Here is a 27,599-nt window from a genome sequence, read left to right as displayed (position 1 = left end):
TTAACACCCACTCAGAACAGTTTACAAAGTGTATTATTATTTTCCCCATGACAATCACACTGTGAGGTGGGTGGGGCTGAGAGAGCTCTGAGAGAGCTGCGGCAGATGCAAGGTCACCCAGTTAGCTTCAAGTGGAGGAGTGGGGAATCAAATTCGACTCTCCAGATTAGAGTCCCGTCACTTTTAACCACTTCACCAAACTGGCTTTTTAGAAGAAAAGGATAAATTTGTCCACCAAGTTGAATCAATCCATGTAATAGAGTAAATACATTTGAGCTGACAACCCTCGAGAAGGCTAATTAAGCTGCATCTGTCCAGTGTTGGATATTGTGCTATTGTTGCTCTGTAACAATAATTTGGACACTATGGCATTATGCTCTCTCCCCAAACTCCACTCTCCCCAGGCGCTGACCCAAATCTCTAGGAATTTCTCAAGATGGAGTTGGCAAACTTAGCAACAATACGGCAGTTGCCAGCAATATGTAGATGAACACTTAATTTACCAGAAGATTAAATGGAGTGCCGTTCCATCCATAGACTATCATAATTTCACTGAGCTAGAACAAGCAATGTTACATCATTACATATTAAACAGAGATGTGGACCATTATTTTTATCGTCATTGCTGGATATTCTCTGTCTTTCTCTGCTAAACTGTTGGAAATTTCTCCTTAGAAATTAGAAGGAAATAGAAGAAGGAAATTTTCAGAATTTTACAGAACAAAATAGCCACTAAGATGTAAAGCTAGAATTACATCATGCTTAAGGTGTTAGATATGGGATATTCTCAAAAATTCAAATAAAATATTTTTTAAATTCCTTGTGCCAGTCCTACTCTAAATTTAAGAAAAGTCACCATATGCACATTAATATCTGCAGTAACCAGGGCTCATTTTGAGGGGGAATGCACAGGAATGCAGTTCCGGCAGTTCCCCAAAGAGGTCACATGACAGGTGGCCCCGCCCACCTGACTCAGCCATTTTGGGCCCGTTTCAGCCTGGATTGGGGCTAAAACAGCCCAGATTGGGCCTATGACAGGTGGTGGATCACTCTCCTGCTCAGCAGCGGCCAGATCTGGATCATTTTGGGCCCCTTTTTGCCATTTTGGGCCCAATTTCGGCCCTGAATGGCCAGGATTTGGTCCAAAACAGCCAGGATAGGTATGTGGGGGGGGTGTGGCATATACAAATCAGTTATGCTAATGACACACTTCTGGTGATGTCAAGGGTCGTGACATATGCTAATGAGTTATGCTAATGAGTTCCTCCAGCTCTTTTTCTACTAAATGACCCCTGGCAGTAACGATCAATGCACAGTGTAATGTTTTGCCATGCAAATAATTAGCATTTGTTTCTGTTAATTAATGTGGGGTTTTAAGTGTATGTTACTATGGTTTAAAATGCAGGCCTCTCAAGAAAGAAGGGGGGCAGGTTGGATGAGTGAAGTGTGCTGTGATTATTTTTATTTATTTTATTTTATTTATGTTATTCATAGTCTGCCTTTCTTACTGCGACTCAAGATGGATTACACAGTGTGAGATTAGTACAGTCAATTTCAAGGACATTTCCATAAACAACGTCATAGGCTAAATAAACACAAGTTTCCATTAGCAAAAATCCAATACAGAGTTGAAGAAATGCTGAAACAGAGCATAAGCTAGGACCGACATTAGACAACATGAAGCACAGGTAACTCATAGGAGCACATATTTAAAACAACAGGTAGTACATAAGGGAACATAGTGGTGAAGTCTGTGGTCCCCAACTCATTAGTGAAGCATCTGAGACCCCCCCCCCCCCACACACACACAATTCAAAAGCCTTTTTGAACAATTTGAGCCTCTGAAGGCTCTGTCAATTTCACCTCCCTTTGGGGAGGCGAAGAGGAAATTAACAAGCCCTCTAAGCAGTGATCTTTGCTGGCTCTGTAGAGAGCAGGGCCAGAACGAGGGGGGGCAGGGGGGTAGTCTGCCCCCGGCGCCACCAGGGAGGGGGCGCCGGGAGCAGCTACCAGCTGCCAGAGGGCGCAGACAGCAGCGTGGGCAGCCTCGCAGCCCCCCGCGCTGCCTTTCGCCTGCCCTGCGGGACAGGGGGCGGCTGGCTTGCCACGCACTCCCTGTCCTGCAGGGCAGGCAAAAGGCGGGGGGCTGCAGGGCTGCCTGTGCCATTCGCCTGCCCCGCAGGACAGGGGGCGACCGAAGTGACGTCATCACACAGCGTGGGGAGCGCGCGTGCTGTGCGTGCACATGAGGTGCTCAGCCTAGGGTTGCCCCGGGCGCGGGCAACCCTAGATCCGGCACTGGTAGAGAGGGGAAATTGACAAAACCCTCACCTCTGTTTTTTAAACTACACTTCCTGGCTAACATTGCAGCTCCCTTCACTTGAGTGTCCTCGCGTAAGAGGTCTTGTATAGAGAGACTCTGAGACAAAGGAGTGTTTTGAATTTACAACAGGACATGGCTTTGATTAGATGGCAGCTGTACCTTAGAGAGCGGAGGGAGCTGCAGTTTAAGCAGAGTGCTGTGAGAAAGTGTTCAGTCAGTTAGTCCGTGAGGAACTCTGTGCCGTGTCTGTGAGACGACAAGAGTTATTCTTTGAGTGAGGAGCTGAGCGAAGAAGTCTGTGTGTTTTACTTTGTGGATGAGATCAACCTGTGGTAAGTGAACTTTGGGGAACTCAGGGCCAAGCTACAAGTGACGAATGACACAGGTTGGACACTTGTCAGCTTCCCTCCAGTTTTGATGGGAAATGTTGGCGTCCCGGTCTTGCAGCTTGGCTCTCCGACTGCTGTCCAATGGACTTTTCAACTGTCATTTGTCCAACGTTCTGCCAAGCTGCCTACATTTCCCATCAAAACTGGAGGGAAGCTGATAAGTGTCCAACCTGTGTCAGGCATCACTTGTAGTTTGGCCCTCTTTGGCCTGTTTTTCTCTTTTGGGGATATTTTTAGCCCAAGTGGCAACTGTGGAGAAATTAGTCTCTGGGACTGGGACTGTGGAGAATCATTTAATAAACCACCACACTTAACTTATTTTGAAACCACCACATTTTGAACCATTCTGAAACTAATACGTTTATAATACTCTGAAACTGTTACGCATATGTACTTATAAATAAACTCTATTTCTGGTAAAGTTAAATGTCTGTATCCTCTAGAGTAAAGGTTCTCTTTTTTACCTCACAGCCACCCCACGCACTGACTGGTCTGTCATACTACTATTTATAGCTAAGATGTCCTATTCTATAATTCAAACTGAGAGGGAACTAAGATGAAAACCTTTGGTGGCAGCAAAAATCTAAGGGAACCCTAAGGAAATCAGGGAAGCAGCAATATACAGGTCACATAAAGGGGGCGAAGCACAGCACACAGCATAAACGGCTTTAAACAATCCTTATTTAGGGCTCTCTCAATAGCTTGCTCTCCACGGTGGTTATGGGCTCATGGCTGTCTCCTCTCACAAGTAATTGGGCCAAAGTGATCGTGCCACTCAGATTTTTGTCGTTTTCCAGTCTTGCTATTGTCGTCGGTGGCTCCCGAAGCTCACTCGGTTCCATATTTAATTTGACAAAGATGGTGGGTTCGGCAAATGGATCATCGGTGACACTGTAATCAACACCTGGCTGTCTAAAGCCCGAAGGAGTTGGGTGCAATCCATTTGCCATCTCGCTCAGGTCATTGTTCATCTCTGGGGAAACCTTCTGGATGCCCGCTAGGACCGTTGCGTCAGCTGTGCCCTCTGGAAACGGTAGCTGGCCTGCTGAATTGCCTGGGTTCGATCCTGCCTGGCCTGCTGGAAGGAGCCCCTCTTGACCTTCAGGGAGGGCTCCAGCCTGGCTTGAAGGGATCAACATTCCTTGCATTCCAGGGAGAATTAACCCAGTAAAAATCTGAGAAGGTGATTGCTGTGTGGGGGAAAGTAAGAGCGTGCATGTCAGGATCCTAGGCTACAAGCACAGATCACAGAGGAAAGAAAACGGAATAGTTGTGCCTCCTGTCTCCAGTTTTTCTTTAATGGGAACAGGCAATGAACCAAAGCCCACCAATAATTCTAAGCACCCCTCCCCTCCACACACACACACAGAGCACCTGAGTTTTCACCTGGCATTGCCTCATCTACCAGCCCTTGACCTTTCTGAACCCATTTGCACTCTCTTTTTTTAATAGAAGCCAAGTCCTGAGGTGACGTGCGCAGGGCTCATTTCTAGGGGGAATGCACAGGAACACAGTTTCAGCAGTTCCCCAAAGAGGTCACATGTCAGGTGGCCCCGCCCACCTGACTCTCAGCCATTTTGGGCCCGTTTTGGTCAGGATTGGGGCCGAAACGGCCTGGATCAGGCCTCTGACAAGTGGTGGCTCACTCTCCCGCTCATCAGCGGCCCGATCCTGACCATTTTGGTCCCCTTTTCAGCCATTTTCAGCCCCTTTTTGCCATTTTGGGCCCAATTTTGACTCTGAATTATCAGGATTGGGTCCAAAACAGCCAGAATAGGTGACATCAGGGGGTGTGGCATATGCAAATCAGTTATACTAATGACACATTCCCAGTGATGGCAAGAGGCATGGCATATGCTAATTGGTTATGCTAATGAGTTACGCTAATGAGTTTCTCCAGCTCTTTTTCTATGAAATGACCCCTGGACGTGTGTCTGTGCAGAGCAAAGGTTGGCTCCGTGCACAACTTGTAAAAGAAGTAACATGTAGGTTAGTCGCATGCCATGTCAGCCATGTGGACTGGAAACAGTCTGCTGTTGATTGATTTTGAAAAACCATATTATAAAATCATTATAGAAATCAAGTGAAATACTTACCGCTTCTTCTGAACTGAGCACTGCACCCTAAAATTCAAACCAAAGAGAAGGGAGGGGAGAGAGGAGAAGCAAAAATTAAAAACAAACTAAAGAGGTTTTTTTAAAGAGAGAGAGAGAAAGGATAGTCTTACAGGGTTTCCTAACTACTGATTTGCTAAATTCAGGTCAGGGCCTGCTCTGTTATGCTGCATTACTTTATATTGACTTCATTCAACCAATCAAAACAGGCATTTCTTGAATTTTAAAGTCACGTTTTGATTCTGGGGTTCAGATTGAATTCTGAGGTCAGACGCTGACATCAAAAGTAAAAATGTTAAATTTGGATGTTTGACAAGTTTCAAAACTTGCTGAATATCATTACAGCTGGACTTGTTTCCATGCCAAGAAACGTTCCACCTGCTGATCTTTGCACATCATTTTTCACAGAAGGAAGTCAAACTGTTTTTCTGAGATCAGTTGGCAACCTAGTAACTAGCGCACTGATTCTCAGCCCACAGTATCAAAGAAAGATGTGTGAAGTGTCCCTTAGTTCCATGTTCAAGGAGGGGGAGAAAGAGAAAAGGCCAGAAATGACAGGGTGGTTACTTGTATAAAGTGAGTGCCATTTCCAAATCACATCGTAGTAGCCTCTTGAAGTCTACATTGAAAAACTAACCAATTGGCATCTAAAGTCCAAATAATAAAATGTCATAGGGAAAGGACAGGAAAAACTGAGCTTTTATGAAGAAGAGAAAACCCTCCTGGATGTCTTGAGCAAGTGATCTCTAATGCATCCTGTGGAGGAAAGTGAAAACCCTCCACCACCCTATATAGTCTTTGGGCAATTTACTTCCAGAATAAATAGGGAAAATGCTTATCATTTTGAGCCAAGTCATGTTAATAAATGTCTACTATTTCTATAGTGCTTTTTGAGCATGCAAGGCACTTTGCAAATATGGGGTTGAATCCAACCCCTTTGACCCCCCCAAAACCTATGCTTGGGATCATGGGATTGGCATAGATAAAACATGAGGGGCGGGGGTTGTAGTAAGGAGGGGGAATTAATGAAAGCCTGAGTGAAACAGCTGGCTCAGTCCAACCCATAATCTATCTTTTCAACAACTATGTAATTTGTAGTGCTGGTTATTTTAATGGTTGTCTTTGTCTTTATGACGTATTGGTTTTCTTCTCGGGGCCCCAGTTTTCTGGGAGAAAGGTGGGCTTACAAATGTTTTACACAAATTAGTAAATAATGGAGGATGAGTCATATTTTACCAATATTACAAAGATTTCATGATAGAGGTAAGCGCTGGAATGGAGGTTTAAAATCTCCATTCCTAAGCAAAGTTACTCCATTCTAAGTCCTTTGACTTCAATGGATTTAAACTGGCGTAACTCTTCTTAGGATTGCACAGTCAGTCTCTTAACCAGGGCTCATTTTGAGGGGGAACGTGCAGGAACGCAGTTTCGGTAGTTCTCCAGAGAGGTCACATGTCACGTGGCCCCATTCACCTAGTTTTTGGCCATTTGGGGCCCGTTTAGGCCTGGATTGGGCCCAAAATAGCCAGGATTGGGCCTCAAACAGCCAGGATTGGTCCCAAAATGGCCAGGATCAGGCCTCTTACAGGGGGTGGATCACTCTCCCGCTCAGCAGCAGCCCAATTCTGACCATTTGGGGCCACTTTGCAGCCATTTTCAGCCCCTTTTTGCCATTTTAGTCCAATTTCGGCCTTGAATGGCCAGGATTGGGTTCAAAACTGCCAGGATAGGTGAGGTCAGGGGGTGTGGCATATGCAAATCAGTTATGCCAATGACGCACTTCTGGTGATGTCAGGGGGTGTGGCACATGCGAATGAGTTATGCTAATAAGTTATGCTAATGAGTTCCTGCAGCTCTTTTTCTGTGAAATGACCCCTGCTCTTAACCATTGGACTAAACCAGCTTTTAGCCATTTAGTACAGGTCCATTCCATTTAGCATTTAGTTTTTGTAGGCTCCATGTCGGGGGAAAAACCACCATGTCAGCCCTGAGGGGTGATTTCCTCGCATTCCATATGTATTCCCCTCGAGATGCCTGCTGGAGAATGGATGTCTCTCATAAGCTTCAGTTGAGGCAAAAGCGGGGGGGGGGATTACCTGTATTTTAAGAACCCAAGCAATTCATTTATTTATTTCTTACCTGCGGCCCCATTTGTGCAACTATAATTGGAAGTATCTGCAAGAGAAGTTGCCATAATTATATTTAGGTTATTCATCTGTTTTGGTAAATGACAGTTAAGACTGATTGTGAGTTCCTTGGCACGGGCACTATAAGCTGACTTATCACATCTGTAAAAAAATCTTGCAGGTATATAAATTATATGGTCCTTTGCCACTATCTGCTGCAGCTGTTTGATCCCTTTTCTAAAACGATGCAGTCTTTCAGGCTAGAGTGTGAGTGCCTTGGGAAAAATGTATATTTAAAAAGCGCTTTTCTTAAGCACTCAGTATACTTCACCTACATAATCATAGTTTTTCTGACCAGAATCTGGTAAGATCAGACTGTGCTGTGTGTGGCAAGCCTTGTAATTTACCTGTTTCTTTCTGGATTCCATCCACCTCTTCTCATTCTGCTTGCAACAACAGGCATAGAAAAGGGTGAGTTATAGGACCTAACAAAGAACAGACTAGGAGGAGTGGTGGTAGCCACTTCTTCTAGCATGTGAAATTCTAGCAATGGGTGAACTCAACTTTGTTCAAACTGCAGTTGGATCACAGACTGAGCAGCATTCTCAAATGCTATAAAGAAAATTGCTGTTCGTCAGGTGTTTTAAATTGGATTTGCAAATATTCTGTATGTGCATTTTTTCATGCTTGGGAATTGTGGTTCATGTGTGTGAAAGGCATTGACTAGGCAACTGTGCGATGCCAGCATGATGCCGTGGTAAGTGTGACAGACGAGGATTTGGAAGACCTGTATTTGAATTCTGCCCATTGAGGAGAAAATGGGGGTTAAATGAAGCAAGTAAATGCTGCTTTGCCCCATGCCTGGCTGTTGATAATCAGAATAATCTGTCATTGGTTGTTAATAATCAATAATATTTATAATATAGTTATTGTCACTGATTATTGTTACCTTCCCATATACACCTACCATGGAACAAAGTGATCCCCATGACATGATGGGTCTATGGGTTTCCTCCTGCCACCATTTGTTTGTTGGACAGAGCCTCTCTTCCCTAAAACAAAGAGCCACTTCTGGCTTTCCTCCACCTCATGGAGAAGAGTCCAGTAGCACCTTTAAGACTAACCAACTTTATTGCAGTATAAGCTTTCGAGAACCACAGCTCTCTTCATCAGATGCATGGAGAAGGGGATGCTGAAGAACAATCACATTTGTGTCTGTAGGGAGCACACATTCAGAAGCATCTGCCTCCCCTGTAAGAGGATGCTTGGCTTGCAACCTCTCAACACTTTGTGATTGGCTTCAGCACCAATGGCAGCCATTTTGTGGTTGCCTCTCCCAGGCAGCCATTTTGTGGTGGTGCCCACTCCCCATTCTCAAAATTCTAAAAGTATCCACAGGATCAAAAGGTAGGGGACCCCATAGCACCTACATAAATAAAACAGATGAACAAATAAAATGGTCAAGTAGTACAATGCTGATGTTTCTAAGATTAATTCAATAGAATATTGAGAGGTTATTTACACCCCAGTTCCCAATCTGTAGTTGTACTGGTTTATCGAGAAAGGTGAGCGTTGCACCAGCATCCTCTAGCAAGTTCCTACATGAGAAAGAATGTATTGATGAAATAGATGTGAACTAGGCAATACAGATGGCTAAAGAGGCTAGAAAATACTTGCTTGTTGTGGTGGCAACAGCTGCTGTGGGACATTCATTCCACCACCTGCTACAGGAAACGTTTGTGTTGAGGGTAATCCTCCGAGTCCTAACAGAGCGATAAGCTACATGACAAGCAAGGAAGGGTTGGAAATCATTAGAAACAATACAAAAAGATACGGAGGATTTAATATCTTGCAATTAAATGTCCCTATGTAAAATCTCTTGAAAATTCCTAACAAATGGTTCAACAGCAGGGCTCATTTTGAGGGGGAATGTGCAGGAACACAGTTCCAGCAGTTCCCCAAAGAGGTCACATGTCAGGTGGCCCCACCCACCTGACTTTTGGCCATTTTGGGCCCGTTTCGGCCTCAATTGGGGCCAAAATGGCCCAGATTGGGCCTCTGACGGGTGGTGGATCACTCTCCCACTCATCAGTGTCCCAGTCCTGACGATTTTGGGCCCCTTTTTGGCCATTTTCAGCCCCTTTTTGCCATATTGGGCCCAATTTTGGCCCTGAATGGCCAGGATTGGATCCAAAAAAAACAGGATAGGTGATGTCAGGGGGCGTGGCACATGCAAATCAGTTATGTTAATGACACACTTCCAGCGATGGCAAGGGGCACGACATATGCTAATGAGTTATGCTAATGAGTTCCTCCAGCTCTTTTTCCACAAAATGACCCCTGTTCAAAGGTATGTTTAATTCCGGAGTTTAAGAAGGCTGACAATGAGAGCTTGCTTGGCTATGATATTTACCTTTAGTTTCATGGTTAACAAATATTGCCGCTTACATTGCTGTTTGATATCCTGCCCTTTTCAAGAAGAGTTTTATTTGTGTCAATGTAGAGCCTGAACTTGGAAACTTCTTAGTGCACTGATGGTGCATATGTGGAGAGGAAGGGATGCAGGTCCCCTGTCTCTTTAAACCGGCAGATAAAAACTTCTGAGCAGAACTGGTCTAATCGTGATGGAGAGAAGCTAATTCCATTGTGCTCTAGGCCTTGCTGCTGCTCTTCGTTCTGAGAAATAGGTTGCCTAGACACATGGAAGTCATTTGGCTGCATCTCAGCACCTGGTTACTTAACTTGCTGATAAGATAAAGGCCCTGAGAACCTCACACAAATCGGCTTTTATTAAAGCTGAGCTTTATTGCTGCACAAGAGTAATTTTAAGTTCGCTTAAATGTTTAAATTGTATGGACAACAGGGAAAACTTTCCAAAATGGAAGGGTGGCGGGGGCAATTTTTACTGATTTATTCCTCTTACTTTAAAATTGCCTCCTTTTTCGAAACAAACCACTGCATAAATAAATATCTTTTATTTTAAAACTGTGTGTAGTGCCACGGAATATGGCCTTTCAACGACTCCCATTTGCAAAAAGGGGCACGTTTTTGTATATTTCTAGTAAGGCCCATATTCTCTTATGCCTTGAGAACCGCCAGAACACTCACTATTGTAGATGGAGGGTTTTTTTGCTTACTGTATTCATTTACTCTGCAGTGATATATTCAGAAGCAAATAAAAGACACAAGGGCTTGTTTTTGTTCATTTGGTCCAAAAATATGCTATAGATACATAAGCCTCCTTTAATGGGTTACCAGTAATTTCAAAATTAATTTCACCAGCTGCAGTCCGTAACTTGTCAGGCTATGAGTCGTATGGTGCTTTAGTGTTCATATTTCATGCCTGTGTGCTAGAAATGAAACACTTCCTTCTGCCCCTCCCATCCCATCAAAAAATTAACTTCTAAAGACCTTGGGGAGAAAGCAAAAGCTTGAAAACAGCAGTTGTAGTAACTTATTTGTATTAACTATGGCCGTTTCCAGATGGCTTACCTGCCTCCGGAACGTTGCGCCATCTTGCGGGGAAAACGCGAAATATCGCGTTTTCTCGCGCGAGTTTTGTGCGATGTCGTGCAAAACTCGCGCAAGAAAACACAATATTTCGCATTTTCCCGGCAAGATGGCGCAACGTTCCGGAGGCAGGTAAGCCGTCTGGAAACGGCCTATGTAAAAAAAACCATCCAAACGGCAGAACAGGGACAGATACTAGAAAATACAGATGAGCAAGTTTCAAGTCCAGTAGCATCTTAAAGACCAACAAGAGTTTCCAGGGTATAAGCTTTTGAGAGCCAAGCTTCCTTCAGTATAAGTAGATATCCATATCTGACGAAGGGAGCTTGACTCTCAGAAGTTTATACCCTGGAACCTCTTGTTGGTCTTTAAGGTGCTACTGGACTTGAAACTTGCTCCATCTACTGCAGACCAACGTGGCTACCTGCCTGAAACAGAAAATACAGAGGGTCTCTGTAGACATGCAGGTTTTTAAAGACTTGGGCTTGGGCTTCCCAGACCCAAATCAAATTCCCTGCAGCTACACAATAGCTTTGGGGAATAGCTGTTAAAAATAAAGGGGAGCCCAAATGGCCTCAGAATGCCTCCACGGGAGGAAGAAGGGTTCAAAATAGCACAGGAGGAATCCCCCCCCTCTGTTTTTACTGCTCTATGAACACAGAATACTCCACGTGGAACAGGAAAAAAGGGAAAAACTTTCTCTCCATGCTATTTTGGCATGGGGAAATGGCTCTCCTTTATTTTTTAACAGCTATTCCCCAAAGCTGCTGTGTAGCTGGAGGAAACTCGAAACCTGCATGTCTAGAGAGACCCAGAATAGTAGGAGTCCAGTAGCACCTTTAAGACTAACCAACTTTATTGTAGCATAAGCTTTCAAGAACCACAGTTCCCTTCGTCAGATGCAACTTTATTGTAGCATAAGCTTTCGAGAACCACAGTTCCCTTCATCAGATGCATCTGACGAAGAGAGCTGTGGTTCTCGAAAGCTTATGCTACAATAGAGTTGGTTAGTTTTAAAGGTGCTACTGGACTCATTATTATTTTGCAATTACAGACTAACGCGACTAACTCCTCTCAAGAGACCCAGAGAACCCCTGGTAAGCAAGAACATATGGCACACACGATACTAATGTTTCCCAAGCAAACACAACATACCAACAAAATATTCTATAAAACAGTCATTACATAGCGAGACAGGATTTTTGTTGGTGAATAAAAAACCTGGCCAGAAAAAAATTCAAGAAATCACACTGAATGCTCTTTAAAAGTAAGGAGGAAACTTACAGTATTGATGTCAATTGGGACCATCTGTGTGAATGGCAGTAAATTGAAACCGGGGACAGCCTGTAAAACAAAGAATGGCTGAAGTTTGGTTTGCAGAGTTAATACTCCAAATTATGAAAAGTCCTAGTATGTTGAAATCTTGGATAGGCATGAAATTAACAACTCATTTATAAAATTCATGCAGCGTATTGCGGGTCCCGGGTTGAAGGGTGAGGAGGCCATGGCAGGTGGCACACATGAAAAAGGCCACAACTTTATTGGCTTACAGTTTATGAAGCCTTGGCACCACATAGGGCACATATCCAAGCACTGGCTGACCCGCCTGCTGGCACATATCCTACTATATGGATCCCCCTGCCATCAGTTAGATGCACGTAACACCTTGTTGTCATTTCAGTGTTTTCTGCTAATATAATATTATCTTCAGTATATCCACACTCTGATTCAGGCCTTATATGCTATGCTTGCACAAATTTCTGCTCATTCAATGGCCCTTTTCACACTGCTTACCAGCTACAGAACATCGCGCCAAGCTCCCAGAATGACAGCAACTTCCTGGCACGATTTCGCGTGTGAACTACCGTTCTTGTGCAAAATTGTGCCAGGAAGATGCTGTCATTCCAGGAGCTTGGCACGATGTTCTGTGGCTGGTAAGCAGTGTGAAAACAACCAATGTCTCCTCAAACTGATTGTATTGACTGTGCTTATTAGGTGTCTCTTTGTGTGGCCTACTGTTATTGACTCATACTGTATAATCAGCTTTGAGTCTCAGTGAAAAAAGCAGACTATACAGTAAATTAATAAATAAATAATAAACAACATGGAAGAAAAAAATATCCTACCCCTTTAATAGAGGCTTAATATGTTCCCCAGAGGGCCCTTTGTTCATCAAATCAACATCTGCTGGTGGTTCCCAGCCCCAGGGCTTCGACCAGGGCCAGGGCCTTCTTGGCCCCGGCACCGACCTGGTGGAACTCTGTCTGTGGAAAAACAGGCCCAGCAAGATCTACTATTCTTTTGCCAGGCCTGTAAGATGGAGATGTTCTGCCAGATGTATGATGGTTGAGGTGGAAAGACCCCCCCTTCTTCGACCGGCCTCCTGCCAAGGGGGACACTGCCCCCCAGTTTGTATAACCTCTGTCAGTTCGCCACCCACCCTACTCGTTTTAGTGAGTGCCGCTGGATTTTATAAATTGAATCTGGTTTTATTATGCTACCTGTTTTTATATTGTGATGTAATCCACTCTGAGCTGCTCTGCAGGGAGAGCGGAATATAAATATAATAAATAAATAATAAATTAATTAATGGGATGTTATTTACCAGATGTTCTTCTCTTCCATGTCATAAACAGTCTCAGAGCCAAGCTACAAGTGACGCCTTACACAGGTTGGACACTTGTCAGCTTCCCTCAAGTTTTGATGGGAAATGTTGGCATCCTGGTCTTGCAGCTGCAATGGAGAGCCAAGCTGTAAAACCAGGACACCTACATTTCCCATCAAAACTTGAGGGAAGCTGACAAGTGTCCAACCTGTGTCAGGCGTCACTTGTAGCTTGGCTCTCAGTTGCCAGTTTGTACACATTAAGCCTCTATTAAAGTGGCAGGATATTTTTTTCTCCAAGTTGTTGGCAACCTTCCTTGGGTAAGAGGTAAACTACCTCAAGAATTTTGTTCCAAACTGGTGCAGGATGAGAAGTTACAGATGGGGATGTGTTAGCCATTAAAACCAACGTAAACATTTTCCAAATACAGTAAAGATTCCAATTATATGATGTAATAATAATAAAGAAGTGAAACAAACATTTCGATGAAAAATAGTGGCTTAACCAAAACAAAAATTTTGTGCGCATTCCCAGCTTTCTTACTTGTAAGTTTGTCGTTCCTAGCTCTGATAGGATTTGTGGCATGCTCATGGGGAAATTTATAAATTCAAGTGGAGAAATCTGTCAAAACGACAAAGAATCATATTGATCAGCAAGCTGGTTAAAATATAATCTGATAAATCAGCCATGAGTAATACATATGGCATAGCGTGAAAGATATTGATCATGCAATATACCCCCCAAAATTATATCTGAGTGAACAACGATGAAAAGTCTTTCCTCAGAAGTAAATCGAGTGGAAATCAATGAAACTTATTTCTAAATAAATGACTTTACAATAGAGGCATTCCATTCTGAAAACATGTGGACTGCTAGCACGATGGAATTAGCCGGGACTTTCAGGAGTTCTAGCTCTGAAATGTACTGGCCCAATTCATTTGCAGCTGTACAATGTGATGAACAGGTCACTATTATTATTTAGTGGACAGAGTGCCCCCTCAATTTTCAGTACAAAGGGGATATACCTGGAATTCTTACTTTGTCAAAGGAACCTTGTTTCTTCTGCGCACTTAGTTTAAAAGTACAGCAGCAAGAAGGAAAGAATTATCTTGACATACTGCTTCATGTTTTTTGGTATGGAATCCAACAGCGGAAGTATATGTAGTTGTGATGGACTGCACTTTTTAAAAGTCTGGAAGTGCTGAATGAACAATTGAAGGACTGCTAAGGGTTAATCCCTCACAGAGATCTTTGACAGGCTACTCTAAGGCATCTGATTAGGTAGCATGAGCTGGAAAGAGGAGGGTTTTTGATTTTCAGCCTCGCTGAAAGGAATCAGTGTGAACAGTTGGGAGATGAAGTCCTAACTAGAGATGGGCACGAACCAAAATATGAACCAAAATTAAGCATGAACCAGGCTGGTTTGTGGTTCGCGAACCAGCAGTTTGTCAGATCCCATTTCTGACAAACCGCCACGCACTTTAGGTTGGTTTATTTGGTTCGTTTTTTGGTTCGTCGGTGCAGACAGCCTAGTGCCTATCAATCAGTTTCCTAGGCAACAGGGGATGGACTTCCTGCAGACTTTCTGCTGACCGAGAAGTGAACTTCTGCTGGCCCAGAAGTGACCTTCTGCTGACCCGGAAGTGATGATTTTTCTGACCTGGATGTGCCATTTTCACGAACCAAACGAACCAGTTCGCAAACCAGGGGCAGGTTCGTGAAAGTTCATAGTTCACGGTTTGTGAAATTTGATGAACCACAAACCACACAGTTTGGTTTTTTCCCAGTTCATGCCCATCTTTAGTCCTAACTAAAAGCAGTTTAACACCAACAGGAGAACTGGGGAAAAGCTGGCAAGGAGGTTTGGGAAGTAGCTGCAGACTCCCAAATGGGCCAAAGAAAGGGGATAGATCTCCTAAGGAGAGGAGATTTTCCCTAACCAGTCAGAGAGGTAGCTTCGGAGAGTGGTGAGATTCCAGGTCGGGTAAGATTGGAAACTGCCTGTGGAGACCTTCAGATTCAGTTAACAACTGAAAGAAAGCACTGGTTTTTGGAGGGAAGGGAATTGGAGTACTAGAAAGTGGGTACCAGCCTTCCTAACTCCAGAAGAGGAAGAGAATGCTAAAAGAGAGTATACCAGAGTACTTGGGGGGGAAACAAGGGAACTTAAAGCCTCAAAACAGAAGCATTTAAGTATTTGTGAAGAGCATAAGAACTGAAGTCTGTGCATATGCTGATTTTACCTCAGAGATCTATGCTGAATTACTGCAGAAATTTTCAACCCCTAATTTCAGCTGACCTTTCTCCTCTAAAATAAATAAAACAGTCTTTTTTTGAATTTTAAAAATGCCTTTGGTGCCATTTCTGCTGTTTAAGTAGAGGGAAAGAGGAGGAAGGAATGTCATAGTAGTCAAGCACAACACAGTAGCAGAAGCTCCACTCGTGAGGGTGTCCAGATACCACCATCCCTCTTGAACTGGAACCACTATGCCAATTTGCCTAGCGGCATAGTTCTCATTCTCCACATCAAAACATTTGATCGGGGATTGTGAACTTTTACCTTTCAGTACGCCCACAGTACTTTATTTGAGGAACCTAGGCAGAAGAGTTCTCCTTCACAAAAAAGGCTTGCTGCAGACTGAAGGCTGGCCATTGGTACTGATGTCTGATTATTTTTTGCCCTGCACAATAGTAATGCCAACCCCCACAGCAATAAGCTGCACAATGATGGCTGGTGCCATAGGACGTACGTTGTGCTTCTTACCTCATTCGGAAGCTGGTTGGTTAATGTAGCCTGATCTGGAACCAGCTTTGCTGGAGGTAGTCCAAACCCGGGTTTTGGTATCTGCTACCATCAGAAAACAATTAAAAATTAATAATGGAACAGGACGGTCTTTAAAAAAGATTATCACCCTTCTATTTGCTCTATTTTCACTTTGAACAAAAACCGCACTATGATGATTACATAAAAATGTTCCTTCAGAACCGCAATTCTCTCTGCAGTGCTTCCAATTCCATTCATGCAAAGAAAGACGTAATAGGTTGTAGATGTGGGGTATTCCAGGCTCCAAAACAGAATAAGGTAAAAGACACCATTTTTTCTTTCAGATATAACTTATAGCTTATGGGTGCTCCTTTCCCATCCCCTTGCGAAGTCTTGCTAGACCTTTTGTGTAACTTGGGTTTGCTTCCCTTTCTATGTTTTCCCTGAGCAATTAACATTTCAGATTCTTGAGATAGCATCATCCACCGACCTGACTTTTCTTAACAAAATTAAACTCCAGCAATCATTTTTAAAAGGATGTGGCAATACCTGTGTTTTCTGTGCGTTGTTTCCCATGGCTCTGAACCTTTGCATCAGCCGTAATATCTGATAAATTGAATTGTAGACAGTTTTATGGAATATGTAACGTATTGGAAGTCTTCATCATAACAGAAACAAGAGAAACTTTTCATACTGTGCTATGTACAATTTGCATGCAAAATTTTCCTTGCAATACCGCTGACTTATCATACTCATTTAGGCTGTCTACTCACTAGCACTAAAATATATATATATATATGTTTTTACGAAAGCAGTGATCCCCAACATAGCACACGGGTTTCCTGGTGCCCATTTGCTTCTTTGAGGAAACATCGCTTGCCCAAAGCAAAGAGCCAATATTGGGTGACATTTGAAATTGCTGATGTATCTCTTTAGAGACCCTGACCTGGATAGCCTAGGTGAGCCTGATCTCGTCAGGGTCGGCCTTGGTCAGTAATTGGATGGGAGACCTCCAGTGAAGACCACGGTTGCAGAGGCAGGCAATGGCAAACCTCCTCTGTTAGCCTCTTGCCGTGAAAACCCCGCCAGAGGTCACCATAAGTCAGCTGTGACTTGAGGGCACCACACAGACATACACAGCTCCTTACAGTGACAGTAGATCGGAAGCTCTCAAGGTAGGGTACTTCAGTCATGTTCTGTATTCTGGGATGCATTTGAAAGGCATTCTGTACCAGACCCAGAAGACCAGACTTTCCCATCTCACATCTGGCAGGAACCAGAAGATGGCATTGCATGAGGCAGATCGGCAAAAAAAAATGATTAAGACAGAGGCTGTGCCAACAGGATCCATAGCCAGAAACAGTTTTTCACATGGATCAAGGAGGTGAAGGAACCAAGGCTATTCCCCACCCTGGACTGCTTTCATCTTTATAGACCATGAGTTCCCAGCATTTTTGGGGCCTGTGAATATCCTTGAAATTCTGAAACAGGGTAGTGGGCGCTGGTACAGAATGGCTACTGCAGGAGGCAGAACCAACCACAAAATGTCAGAGCGTGAGGTCATGAATAACTCTAGCAGTAACACTTCAACATTTCAGAGAGATACTCTGCTTAACAAGATGCCCTTTTTAAAATGAATATAATGTTTAAAAAAAACATACGCACAGCTTTTTCCTACAGTCACACAGTAAAAATCCTTGTTCACTGGTGGAAGTTACAACCAAAACAACTTTTTAAAAATCTGCTCAGAGAATCAGATCTCAAGTGTCCAATGAGACACCCCATCTGGCCCTGGCCCTTTCTGAAAACACTTGGTGGGCACTAGGAAAAGTGTCTGTGGGCACTATGTTGGGGACCCCTATGATAGATCATTCGTCTAGCTAATGAAGTAGCTCATCAAATGAAGTGGATATTTTTAAAAGATGCTTTACAACAAAAGATCCAGACATCCCAGATTGCTTACTTCTCTGCTGTTGCTTGTAGCAAGGACTCTACCAAACTGGTTTACCTGAGGAAGCAAGGAATTCCAGAAGTAATATCTCAAAATATATCTGAACATTATTTTATTTGCTATTAGCATTTGTCACTCTGAATATGTAATCTGAAAATCTAGTCATAATAAGACACTAAACTAGCTCATAAATACGTATGAGGGCATATCAGCTTAACCACTATAACAACAAACAATAACAACATTAGATTTATATACTGCCCTTCAGGACAACTTAATGCCCACTCAGAGCAGTTTACAAAGTATATCATTATTATCCCCACAACAAAGCACCCTGTGAGATGGATGGGGCTGAGAGAGCTAGAAGCTGTGACTGACCCAAGGTCACCCAGCTGGCTTCAAGTGGAGGAGTGGGGAATCAAACCCGGTTCTCCAGATTAGAGTCCCATGCTCTTAACCACTACACCAAACTGGCTATGAGAGGGCCACACCCCAAAACATGGTTTAAGATTAGGATAGCAACTCCATACCAATACCTGCTGCCCTCTCTCAAATGTACCATTCTTGAGCAAGGTGATTGAACAAGTGGTGGCTGGGCAACTTCAGGGATTCCTGTATGAAGCAGATTACATGGATCCATTCCAGTATGTTTTCACGCCTGGTTAGGAGGCTGAAATAGCCTTGGTCATCCCATAGGATGACCTCTGCTGGACCTCTCAGAGCCAAACTACAAGTGACGCCTGACACAGGTTGGACACTTGTCAGCTTCCCTCAAGTTGTGATGGGAAATGTAGGCATCATGGATTTGCAGCTTGGCTCTCCGACTGCTGTCCAATGGACTTTTCAACTGTCACTTGTCCAACATTCCACCAAACTGCCTACATTTCCCATCAAAACTTGAGGGAAGCTGACAAGTGTCCAACTAGTGTCAGGCATCACTTGTAGTTTGGCTCTCAGAGGCTTTCCATACCATCATGGACCCCCTTTTGAAGTTGGGACTAGGAAGCTGGATGGGGTGGCAACCCAAGAAAGGTCCTTCTTGGTTGTGGCACCATTTGGAACTTCTTCCCCAGGGAAATTCATCTCTCTCCCTCTAGAAATAGGAAAGGCTCCTGCTCACCGGCCATGCAGTTTTCTCATGCGAAAACCACCCGAGGGGGGACATTTAACCGATTTTGTTGCTCAATGTAGAGCAGCAAAACTGGGGAAATACGGCCCTTCCCCATGCACATGTGTGCTGATTTCTTGCAGGAGAACAGCTGTGAGGGAAGGAAGGGACACACCGTTGCTGTTCCAAGCCCATCTGGGCTCTCCATTTTTTAAAAGAAGCAATTCTCCACAAGTATCCTGTGACTGAATGAGGACATATTAACATGAGTGCATGCCTGTTCAAAAAGGTATCATCTAGAGCAGGGCTATTTTTCTGGGAAAAGAGGTGGCGGAACTCAGGGGTTGCCCTCAGAGAAAATGGTCACATGGCTGGTGGCCCCGCCCCCTGATCTCCAGACAGAGGGGAGCTTAGATCACCCTCTGCACTGCAGCGTGGAGGGCACTCTCGACTGCCCTCTGTCTGGAGATCAGGGGGCGGGGCCACCAGCCATGTGACCATTTTCAAGAGGTTCCGGAACTCCGTTCCACCACATTCCAGCTAAAAAAAAGCCCTGGGTATGGCAAAGATGGGGCTTGGGATGAAAAGTAGCAATGGCGCAATGCAGCTTGATTAGTGCAGAAATTAGCATCTGCCGTGAGTTAAGAATCCTGCAAGAGTCCCCTTGTTCTGAATTTCTGAATGATCTCAAATTCAGCAACCTCACATTATAATCTCCTTTTGAAGTTTCTCTGTTTGAGACTCCCACTTTTAGGTTAGCAGTGGAAAGTCCTGGAAGATTAAAATGTTCTCTCCCTGGTTTCCGAGTGTTGTGATGTTTAATGTCAGATTTATGTCAGTTTATTCTTTTGCGTTGTGACTGACCAGTTTGTCCAATGGAGAGAAGGGAAAGGGCATTGCTGATACTTAGTGGCGTATATAACATTGCAAGATGAACCTGTGAACGAACCTGAGATGGTATAACTGACATTGTTAAGTGTTGTGAGGTTCCACTTGGCTCAGATCTTACTGTTCTACTTCAAACCAACATGGCTTCCCACCTGACACTGCAGCAGAGTCAGTAAGTTGCAACATTATATTTGTGGTAGAAATTAGTGGGTTACATTTTTTATTCTTGTTCATATAGACTGCTTGACCGATTTCCACTGTTCATTCACTCCCCTCATATTCTGCAAGATACATATCTCATTATTGGAAATGGGTTTGCCTAAGTGGCATGGAGACAAGCCCGGGGTCAAAAAATTTCTTGTTGACAGTGGGAATTTTCTCTGTCTGTCTTCGTTGGTAGGAAATGTCTCTGTTCAGGTGCCCGTCCGAACTTGGAGGTGGTGACCACTCTTAGGTAAGGCGAGCGGGGGCACATGTATGCTTATGTGTAGACAGAGAATAGTTTTGAGTCTGGAAGAGGGAGAAAGAAACAGATGCTATGAACTGACTAAAGCGTCTTAAGGTTTGTGTGCGCCCTCTCTCTGATCTGGCATGGCTCTACTTGTATACTGTATACACGTAGATAAACAAAATACTATAAAAACTCTTTGAGTCTCTATTTTCTTCTCCATTTTCTTTTCCTTCCTGGGAGAGGGGGGAACTTCTCACTGCTCAGAAAAGTGTGTGTGTGTGTGGGGGGTGTAATAATATCCTCGTTTTCCGTGGCATTCAGAGTGCTGTAATGGATGGGATAGTCCAGTTTTCCCCACAGCTATATTTTTCTTGATTACCTTTGAAATTTTGCTTAATTATATCTCATCTGGTATTTACTGCATTCCGCGGGCCTTGTTTACCATTCTTTTCTACATAGCTGTCTGAGAGGTGGACTGGGAGAAGAAAATGGTCTGGAACAAGGGCCCCTCCCCACAAAGGAGGTGAAGAGGAGGGAGAGAGGGATGGAGAAAGAAAGAACATCTTTATGATGCAGGGCTTGGATCGGGGGACTCCTATCCTGTGGGTTCTGTGCACTTCTTTCGCCACCCCATGTGGGGCTTGGCTGAGCATTTCACCTTGTTTCCTGCCCCTCACAGAGTGAGGCTCACAGTTGGTGCTACCTACCCTGCCTAAGGCAAGGACCGCCAGTATGTGGCAGAGGTAGCTGGTTGGCTGGGGCAGTCCCAGCATGGGGCAGTCTCTCAGGCTGTTGGCCCACTGGACTTTGCCCATTGGTCTTAATAGCCCCATATGTCTGCCTAGCAAAGACCTAATAGGTTCACCTGAGAAAGAGCTCTAGCCCAGGACAGCTTATGCTTGAATCAATATTTGTTAGCTTTTAAAATGCCATGTGACTTTTGCATGTGAAGTAAGTTTTGCCCTGACCTGGATAGCCCAGGCAAGCCCAATCTTGTCAGATCTCAAAAGCTAAGAGAGCTAGTTTGGTGTAGTGGTTAAGAGCGCGGGACTCTAATCTGGAGAGCCGGGTTTGATTCCCCACTCCTCCGCTTGAAGCCGGCTGGGTGACCTTGGGCGAGTCACAGCTCTCTGGAGCTCTCTCAGCCCCACCCACCTCACAGGGTGTTTGTTGTGGGGATAATAATAACATACTTTGAAAACCACCCTGAGTGGACATTAAGTTGACCTGAAAGGCGATATATAAATAGATCGTTATCATTATCGTTATCGTTATTAAACAGGGTCAGCCTTGGTTAGCAATTCATCCAATGGAGATGAGGATTGTAAAGGCTGGCAACAGCAAACCTGTTGGAAGAGGAGGACTTGGCGCTTTCTGTTTCCTCAAGTTTCAGAGGAGGACAAACCAAAGAGTCAGAAAGACAGAGAGGTCAGGGCATCCTGTTTACTGTTTACTGCTCTGACTATCCCTTTGATATGTAGATTGCTACGCTCAGGACTTCTTCCTCCAGATCTTCCTTCTCACTCTTCTCTTCCTGGCTTTGTTCCAGGCATCATCTCTCTCCTTCTCCTCCCTCCATCTTGCAACCATGGATGCAGGACTTGTCCTAGCATCCATGCCCATCCTTAGACCAGATAGGTAGTTAGGATCTGTCTTTCCTCCTTTCCTATCAGAATATGGAGTAACTACAATAAAGAACTCTTATTACTTTTCTAAATATAAGCAAGTGTATGCTTTGTTACTTTCTGTCCTACACACACACCAGCCAGCGGAACCAGCCCAAAACCACCTACATTAGGTTTCTGAGGACAACATATGATTTATTTATCAAAGGCACCTCTGTTACTCTCTTGCCATGAAAACCTCACCAGGGGGATCGCCATAATTCAGCTATGACTTGATGGCACTCTGTACCACCAAGTGAGGTTGAGAAAGAATGACTGGTCCAGAATCACCCAGTGAACTGCATGGCCCAAGTGAGGCTCTGAGTTCAGATCTCTTCAGTCCTAGTTTGCTACTCTGACCCCTACACCCAAAAATGCTTCTAGATCTTGGGAGTTAAGAGGCTTGCAGCTCTTCTAAGGCTGTTGTGCCAATTGTGAAGGGAACATCCAAGCACTTATTCATTGTTAATATATCGTTACTAAGTGAAGATTACATTAGAATAGACAGAAGTGAACTTGCAAGACCTTTCTGATTGCTGTTTACATGTATTTTAAAAGGGAAAACGACGAGTAGTCTAGATGCACACTTTTACAACTCAGATGGTGCTTGCATTATTTTGTAATAGTGCGCCTGCACCTGAAAACAAACTGTGTTTCAAATCACCCTAAAATGTGGTGAAAAGCATTCTAAAATTGTGCTGGTAAATCTGGTAATGCAGTTTTCTGCATTAAGTGATGTGTTTGGAAAGTCCTGAAGTAGGCAACAATTTCCCTGGAGTGACATTGTCACACCACCCCGAGAGCACAGCTGAGAGGCCTGTCCCCCCGCCTTCCTGTCCTCCCAGCCGGCTAGGTGAGTGGAGGCAGGGGGCAGAAGGTGGGAGCACGGCATCCCCCGCCCCCTATTGGGGACCTGAGATCCAAAGTACTCCAAGTAGAAACATGAGGCTTCCAGGCCATCCGAAAAGCTATCAGTTACAGATATGCTAGTTGCTAAGTATGAAAGAGAAATGTTTGCAACAATTGTAACTCCCACACCCAAGTAACAATTCTCACAGCTGAAATCTGGCATATCTCATTCGCAGCACTCTTCTAGATCTGCCTAGAAGGGAGACATCTGGAATCCCATTTTAGAGGTGGAAACAAGAGGTGTCGTCCCAAACGCTGAAGACATTTCCACACCACTGAAAGAACTGGCATTTGGGACACATGTTGCCCAAGAAATAAGGATTCCCAGAAATGTCTGGGAAACATTATGGCTTTACATCTAACAGTCAGAAGGAAGGGCATGAAACCTGCTTCATAATAGAGGTAACATTGCAGTACAGAACAAGCCAAGTTGCACGTGGCGAGTATTAGTTATGGGAATTCTGTTGCCGATTCAGAATTAGGTTTGTAGCAGCCAAAGCCCTTAGATCCGTACTTGCAGAATGCAAGGTTCATTTATTACTGTGTGCATACACATACACCTCCTCCATCACATTTCTGTTCTTCTTCCAGGGAGTTTAAGACAGGTATTGTCGAAGGCTTTCACGGCCGGAGAACGATGGTTGTTGTGGGTTTTCTGGGCTGTATTGCCGTGGTCTTGGCATTGTAGTTCCTGACGTTTCGCCAGCAGCTGCTGGCGAAACATCAGGAACTACAATGCCAAGACCACGGCAATACAGCCCGGAAAACCTACAACAACCATAGTTTAAGACAGGGTCTGTGGATCTCCGCTCCTCCATTTCATCCTCACAACTGCCTTGGCTGTTTCCACACACGTTGGATAATGCGCTTTCAATGCACTTTAGCGATCCTTTAGAAGTGGATCTTTTGTTTCACACAAGAAAATCCAGTTCCAAATGATCACTAAGGAGCAACGAAAGTGCATTATCCAATGTGTGTGGAAGCAGCCATGGTGAGGTAGGTTAGGTAACGTAAGCTGAAAGAGAGTAAGTGGCCCAAAGTCACCCCGTGAGGCTTCATGGCAGAGTGGAGATCTGAACGCCAATCTCAATTCTACACTGTACTGAGCTTACCAGGCGTGCGTTACCAAACCAACAAACAAAGAAAACCCAAGCGGAGTAAATTAAAAGCTACTTACTGGTAAGGTGTATGTCAGTCCCAGAAGAGAAAGAAACAGAATTATACTCTTCATGCTTCAAATTGGTACCTGCACAAACAAAATCAGAAATCCTGTTTTGTTCTACACTGTCTCTGAGGCACACAGTTATTCACCGATACACATATCCGTCTCGGCATTATATGCAACTCTTACCTTTCTGCCTGTACAGCAGATCCAGAGTGAATAATAAAATAGTTTCGAGTCTGTGTTGTTGAAGCACTTCTCTTGGTGGCAGCAAGCTTTTTGAGATGCCGGTGCCTCCTGTGGGAATTTAAACTCTCTCCTAACTCGGCAATCATCCGAGCAGAACCCGCATGAAGTCATTTTTGTTTCACACAGTGCCCAACGTCTTATTATCAGCAGGCATCATTATGTCACAGGGTGTCTGTGGTCATTGAGGAAATCTCAGGCGGATGGAACAGCGTCAAATAAGGACTACAATCTGGAATAAGCGAAGACCATTCAATTTACTTTTCTTGGGAGAAACCTTACCTCATTTACAGATTTCCCAACTTCTCAACCAGTTTGGCCCTTGGAAAAAGCCAGGTTACATAGTGAACATGGTGTGGTTGTTAGCATGGGCTAGGATCTGCGAGACCCGAGTTCAAATCCCCGCTCTGCCATGAGAGCCTGCTGGGTGACCTTCAACTGGTCGCTCTCTCAGTCCTAACCTACCTAACCTTGCTGTTGTGGGGATAAAATAGAGGAGGTGACATGTGCTGTAAGCCACTTTGGACCCCATTGGGGAGAAAAGCAGGATATAAATAATCTAAATACATTTTTAAAAGCGATCTTAAAGACTGTTTAAAAGCTATCTTAAAGACTGTTTATCTTCGCAAAATTATCTAGCAATTGGTCTGACTCGGGGCTTTTTTTCTGGGAAAAGAGGTGGTGGAACTCAGTGGGTTGCCCTCGGAGAAAATGGTCACATGGCTGGTGGCCCCGCCCCCTGATCTCCAGACAGAGGGGAGTTGAGATTGCCCTCCGCACCGCTGAGTGGCGCGGAGGGCAATCTCAACTCCCCTCTGTCTGGAGATCAGGGGGTGGGGCCACCGGCCATGTGACTATTTTCAAGAGGTGCCAGAACTCCGTTCCACCACGTTCCAGCTGAAAAAAAACCCTGGTCTGACTAGCTCTCTTAAGAAAGGGAATGTACTTATCTATGCTGAAATATATAGGAAAAATCCAGAACCTCATAGATAAAGTTAAATTTTGTTTCTTAGACGTTCATTTTCCAGGAAATTTTTTGAGTTGCCCAGTTATAGGACAGGGTCTTTTCTATGGTGGCACCCTGCTTATAGAACTCCCTTCCAGCAGAGAATTGCCTATCATCCTGCTTGGGTATTTTTAGATGCTGACTGACAATGCAGTGGGTTCAGCCTAAAGTTAACTTTGCCCTGTCAGCCCTTTCTTTTCATGCAAGTTTTAATTTTTAACTGAAGGGTTTTTTTATGTTGGCGGTTTATCGCTGTGGATTTAAACAATTTTTTACATTTTAGCCCTTGTATTTTTCTTCTTTTTTATGTCTATAAGTTGAGAAAAGTTGAGACCATGAAATATACTTTTTTAAAAATATTGTATTTTATGTAATTATTTTTCATTATTTATTTATTTTATTCGATTTATACCCCGCCCTCCCCACAAATGGGCTCAGGGCAGCTAACAACATTAAAAAATACATTAAAATCACAAAAACATAAAATCAACAATTTTTTAAAAATCATTAAAATAGTCCAGGAGCAGGCTATTTAGACAAATATTGGGAGTCCGTATACGGGCATAGCAGATGGCCGAGGGCAGCCCCGGAAGAAGTGGTGGTCTTAGATGGAAGAAGGAGGATACCCGCTGGCACTCAGCCAAAGGCCCGGTGGAACATCTCCGTTTTACAGGCCCTGTGAAACTGTAACAGGGCCCACAGGGCCCAGATCTCCAGCGGGAGAGCGTTGCACCAGGCCGGGGCCAGGGCAGAAAAAGCCCTGGCCCTGGTTGAGGCCAGACAGATGTCCTTCGGGCCGGGGACCACCAGGAGTTGCTTGTCTGGAGAGCACAACACCCGTCATGCTGTAATTAATGGTCTAGTCAGGGCTAGGATGTCCTTAAGATTCTTTTTTAAGTTTAATATAATAGAGATGAATGCAGCATCAGCAAAGTTCTAAGCCCAGTTAATTATTCAGTAATAACGCGGGAGAGGGAAATGGCAGAACTGACGGGCGGTGTATAATTTTAACTTCTCCGGCTTTTATAATTTTAACTTCTCCGACTGCAAAGAAACTAATTTTTGCCCATCTAGGTTAAGAATTATATATAATAAGTGGGCCATTCTGCAGAAGTGTGCAGTAAGCACAAATGTGATTCATACCATGCTTAGTTTAAATATACATAATGGGCAAGAATAGACCCACACATTTGATCCTCCTGATCTCTTAAAATAGCTACTGGATTTGTATCCCCAATTGGGTGCTCTTTCTCTCACTCTCTGTCCTCTCTCTCTGACTTCCAAGAGGGCAACTTGTACTCTGAATCTCATTCCATCTCTTAGGGCCAAGCTAGAAGTGACGAATTACACTTGAATGGCAAGTGAACAGACTTACGTGTATTCCTCCCTGTTCACTTGCCTTTCGCTTGCTCTCCACTTGATCAAGTGGAGCGCAAGTGAATGGCACTCTCCACTTGATCAAGTGGAGTGCAAGTGGAAGGCAAGTGAACAGGGAGGAATACATGTGAGTCTGTTCACTTGCCAGGCAAGTGTAATTCGTCATTTGTAGCTTGGCTCTAAGGGCCAAGCTACAAGTGACGAATGACGCTTGAATGGCAAGTGGATCAAGTGGAGGGCAAGTGGACAGGGAGGAATACACGTGAGTCTGTTCACTTGCCGTTCAAATGTCATTCGTCACTTGTAGCTTGGCCCTTAGATAGATAGTTCATTAGATGTTGCATTTCCTATCACAGTATGCATTTCTTTACCAATATAGAATTTCTTTAAAGGAAACAAGTACTGTATGGACTTTATTGTAAAAAAGCTTCCTCGCATTCTTTTGTGCACAGCCAGCTCCTAATCACAGCCCCAGAAAATATTCTGTAGCGTGGTGGGTCAGAAACAAAGACAGGGCTCACCAGCAAAAGGGAAAGAAAAGAAGGTGGCTTGAGTACGTTTTCCAGCCTCCGGGGGTGGGGGCCTGTTCTTCCAAAGTTTCAACTGATCTCCAGACTAGAGATCAGTTCCCCTGGAGAAAATGGCTGCTTTGGAAGGTGGAGTCTATGGCATTATATCCGCCTGAGGTCTCTCCATTCCACAAACCCTGCTGTCTCCAAGCTCTGCCCCAAATCTCCAGGAATTTCCCAGTCAGGAGTTAGCAACCCTAATGGTGTGGCTGGCCATGAGTGGTGGTTCACACGGTGAAACTGATGTGAAGTGCAGGAGGAGACTCCAGCCAAGTCCATTGGTGAGGGCCCTCTTCTTCCCTCATCTCACCTGCAGTGGTCCAGCAATGATATCCCCGTGGCCCATTTTGGTCCAGAGGCAGTGATGTCACAAGGGCTCAACAGCGCCATCTAGAGTCTCTCCGCCCTCCTGGAAATAGGAATAGGTGGGTGGAGGC

At 44.2% G+C, this 27,599-nt stretch overlaps 1 protein-coding gene across 1 annotated transcript; it reads right to left on the bottom strand.

Moving 5' to 3' along the window:
• Positions 1-3,395: 3,395 nt before the first annotated feature.
• AMTN (amelotin) lies at positions 3,396-24,033 on the bottom strand. The gene is made up of 10 exons (XM_054987525.1): positions 23,980-24,033; positions 17,795-17,839; positions 16,381-16,437; positions 15,832-15,915; positions 13,611-13,688; positions 11,747-11,806; positions 8,630-8,731; positions 6,966-7,001; positions 4,809-4,835; positions 3,396-3,902 (listed from the first exon to the last, which is right to left on the bottom strand). Exons 1-10 carry the CDS (start codon positions 24,031-24,033, stop codon positions 3,396-3,398), a joined length of 1,050 nt encoding a protein of 349 aa, XP_054843500.1.
• Between the last annotated feature and the right edge of the window lie 3,566 nt (positions 24,034-27,599).

The sequence above is a fragment of the Eublepharis macularius genome, chromosome 8 (assembly GCF_028583425.1).
Source record: "Eublepharis macularius isolate TG4126 chromosome 8, MPM_Emac_v1.0, whole genome shotgun sequence".
NCBI classification, from domain to species: domain Eukaryota; kingdom Metazoa; phylum Chordata; class Lepidosauria; order Squamata; family Eublepharidae; genus Eublepharis; species Eublepharis macularius.
Note: the sequence above shows the minus strand (reverse complement) of the source record. Positions and strands in the feature narration are given on the sequence as shown.

Excerpts from the sequence above, each read along its gene's own strand:
- AMTN (XM_054987525.1), bottom strand. The coding sequence starts at position 24,033 with ATGAAGAGTATAATTCTGTTTCTTTCTCTTCTGGGACTGACATACACC. Across the intron at positions 15,916-16,380 it reads ACAACGCACAGAAAACACAG|CAGATACCAAAACCCGGGTT; the intron begins GTATTGCCACAT and ends TTCTGATGGTAG. Across the intron at positions 8,732-11,746 it reads TCCCAATTGACATCAATACT|CTTATCGCTCTGTTAGGACT; the intron begins GTAAGTTTCCTC and ends CTTGTCATGTAG.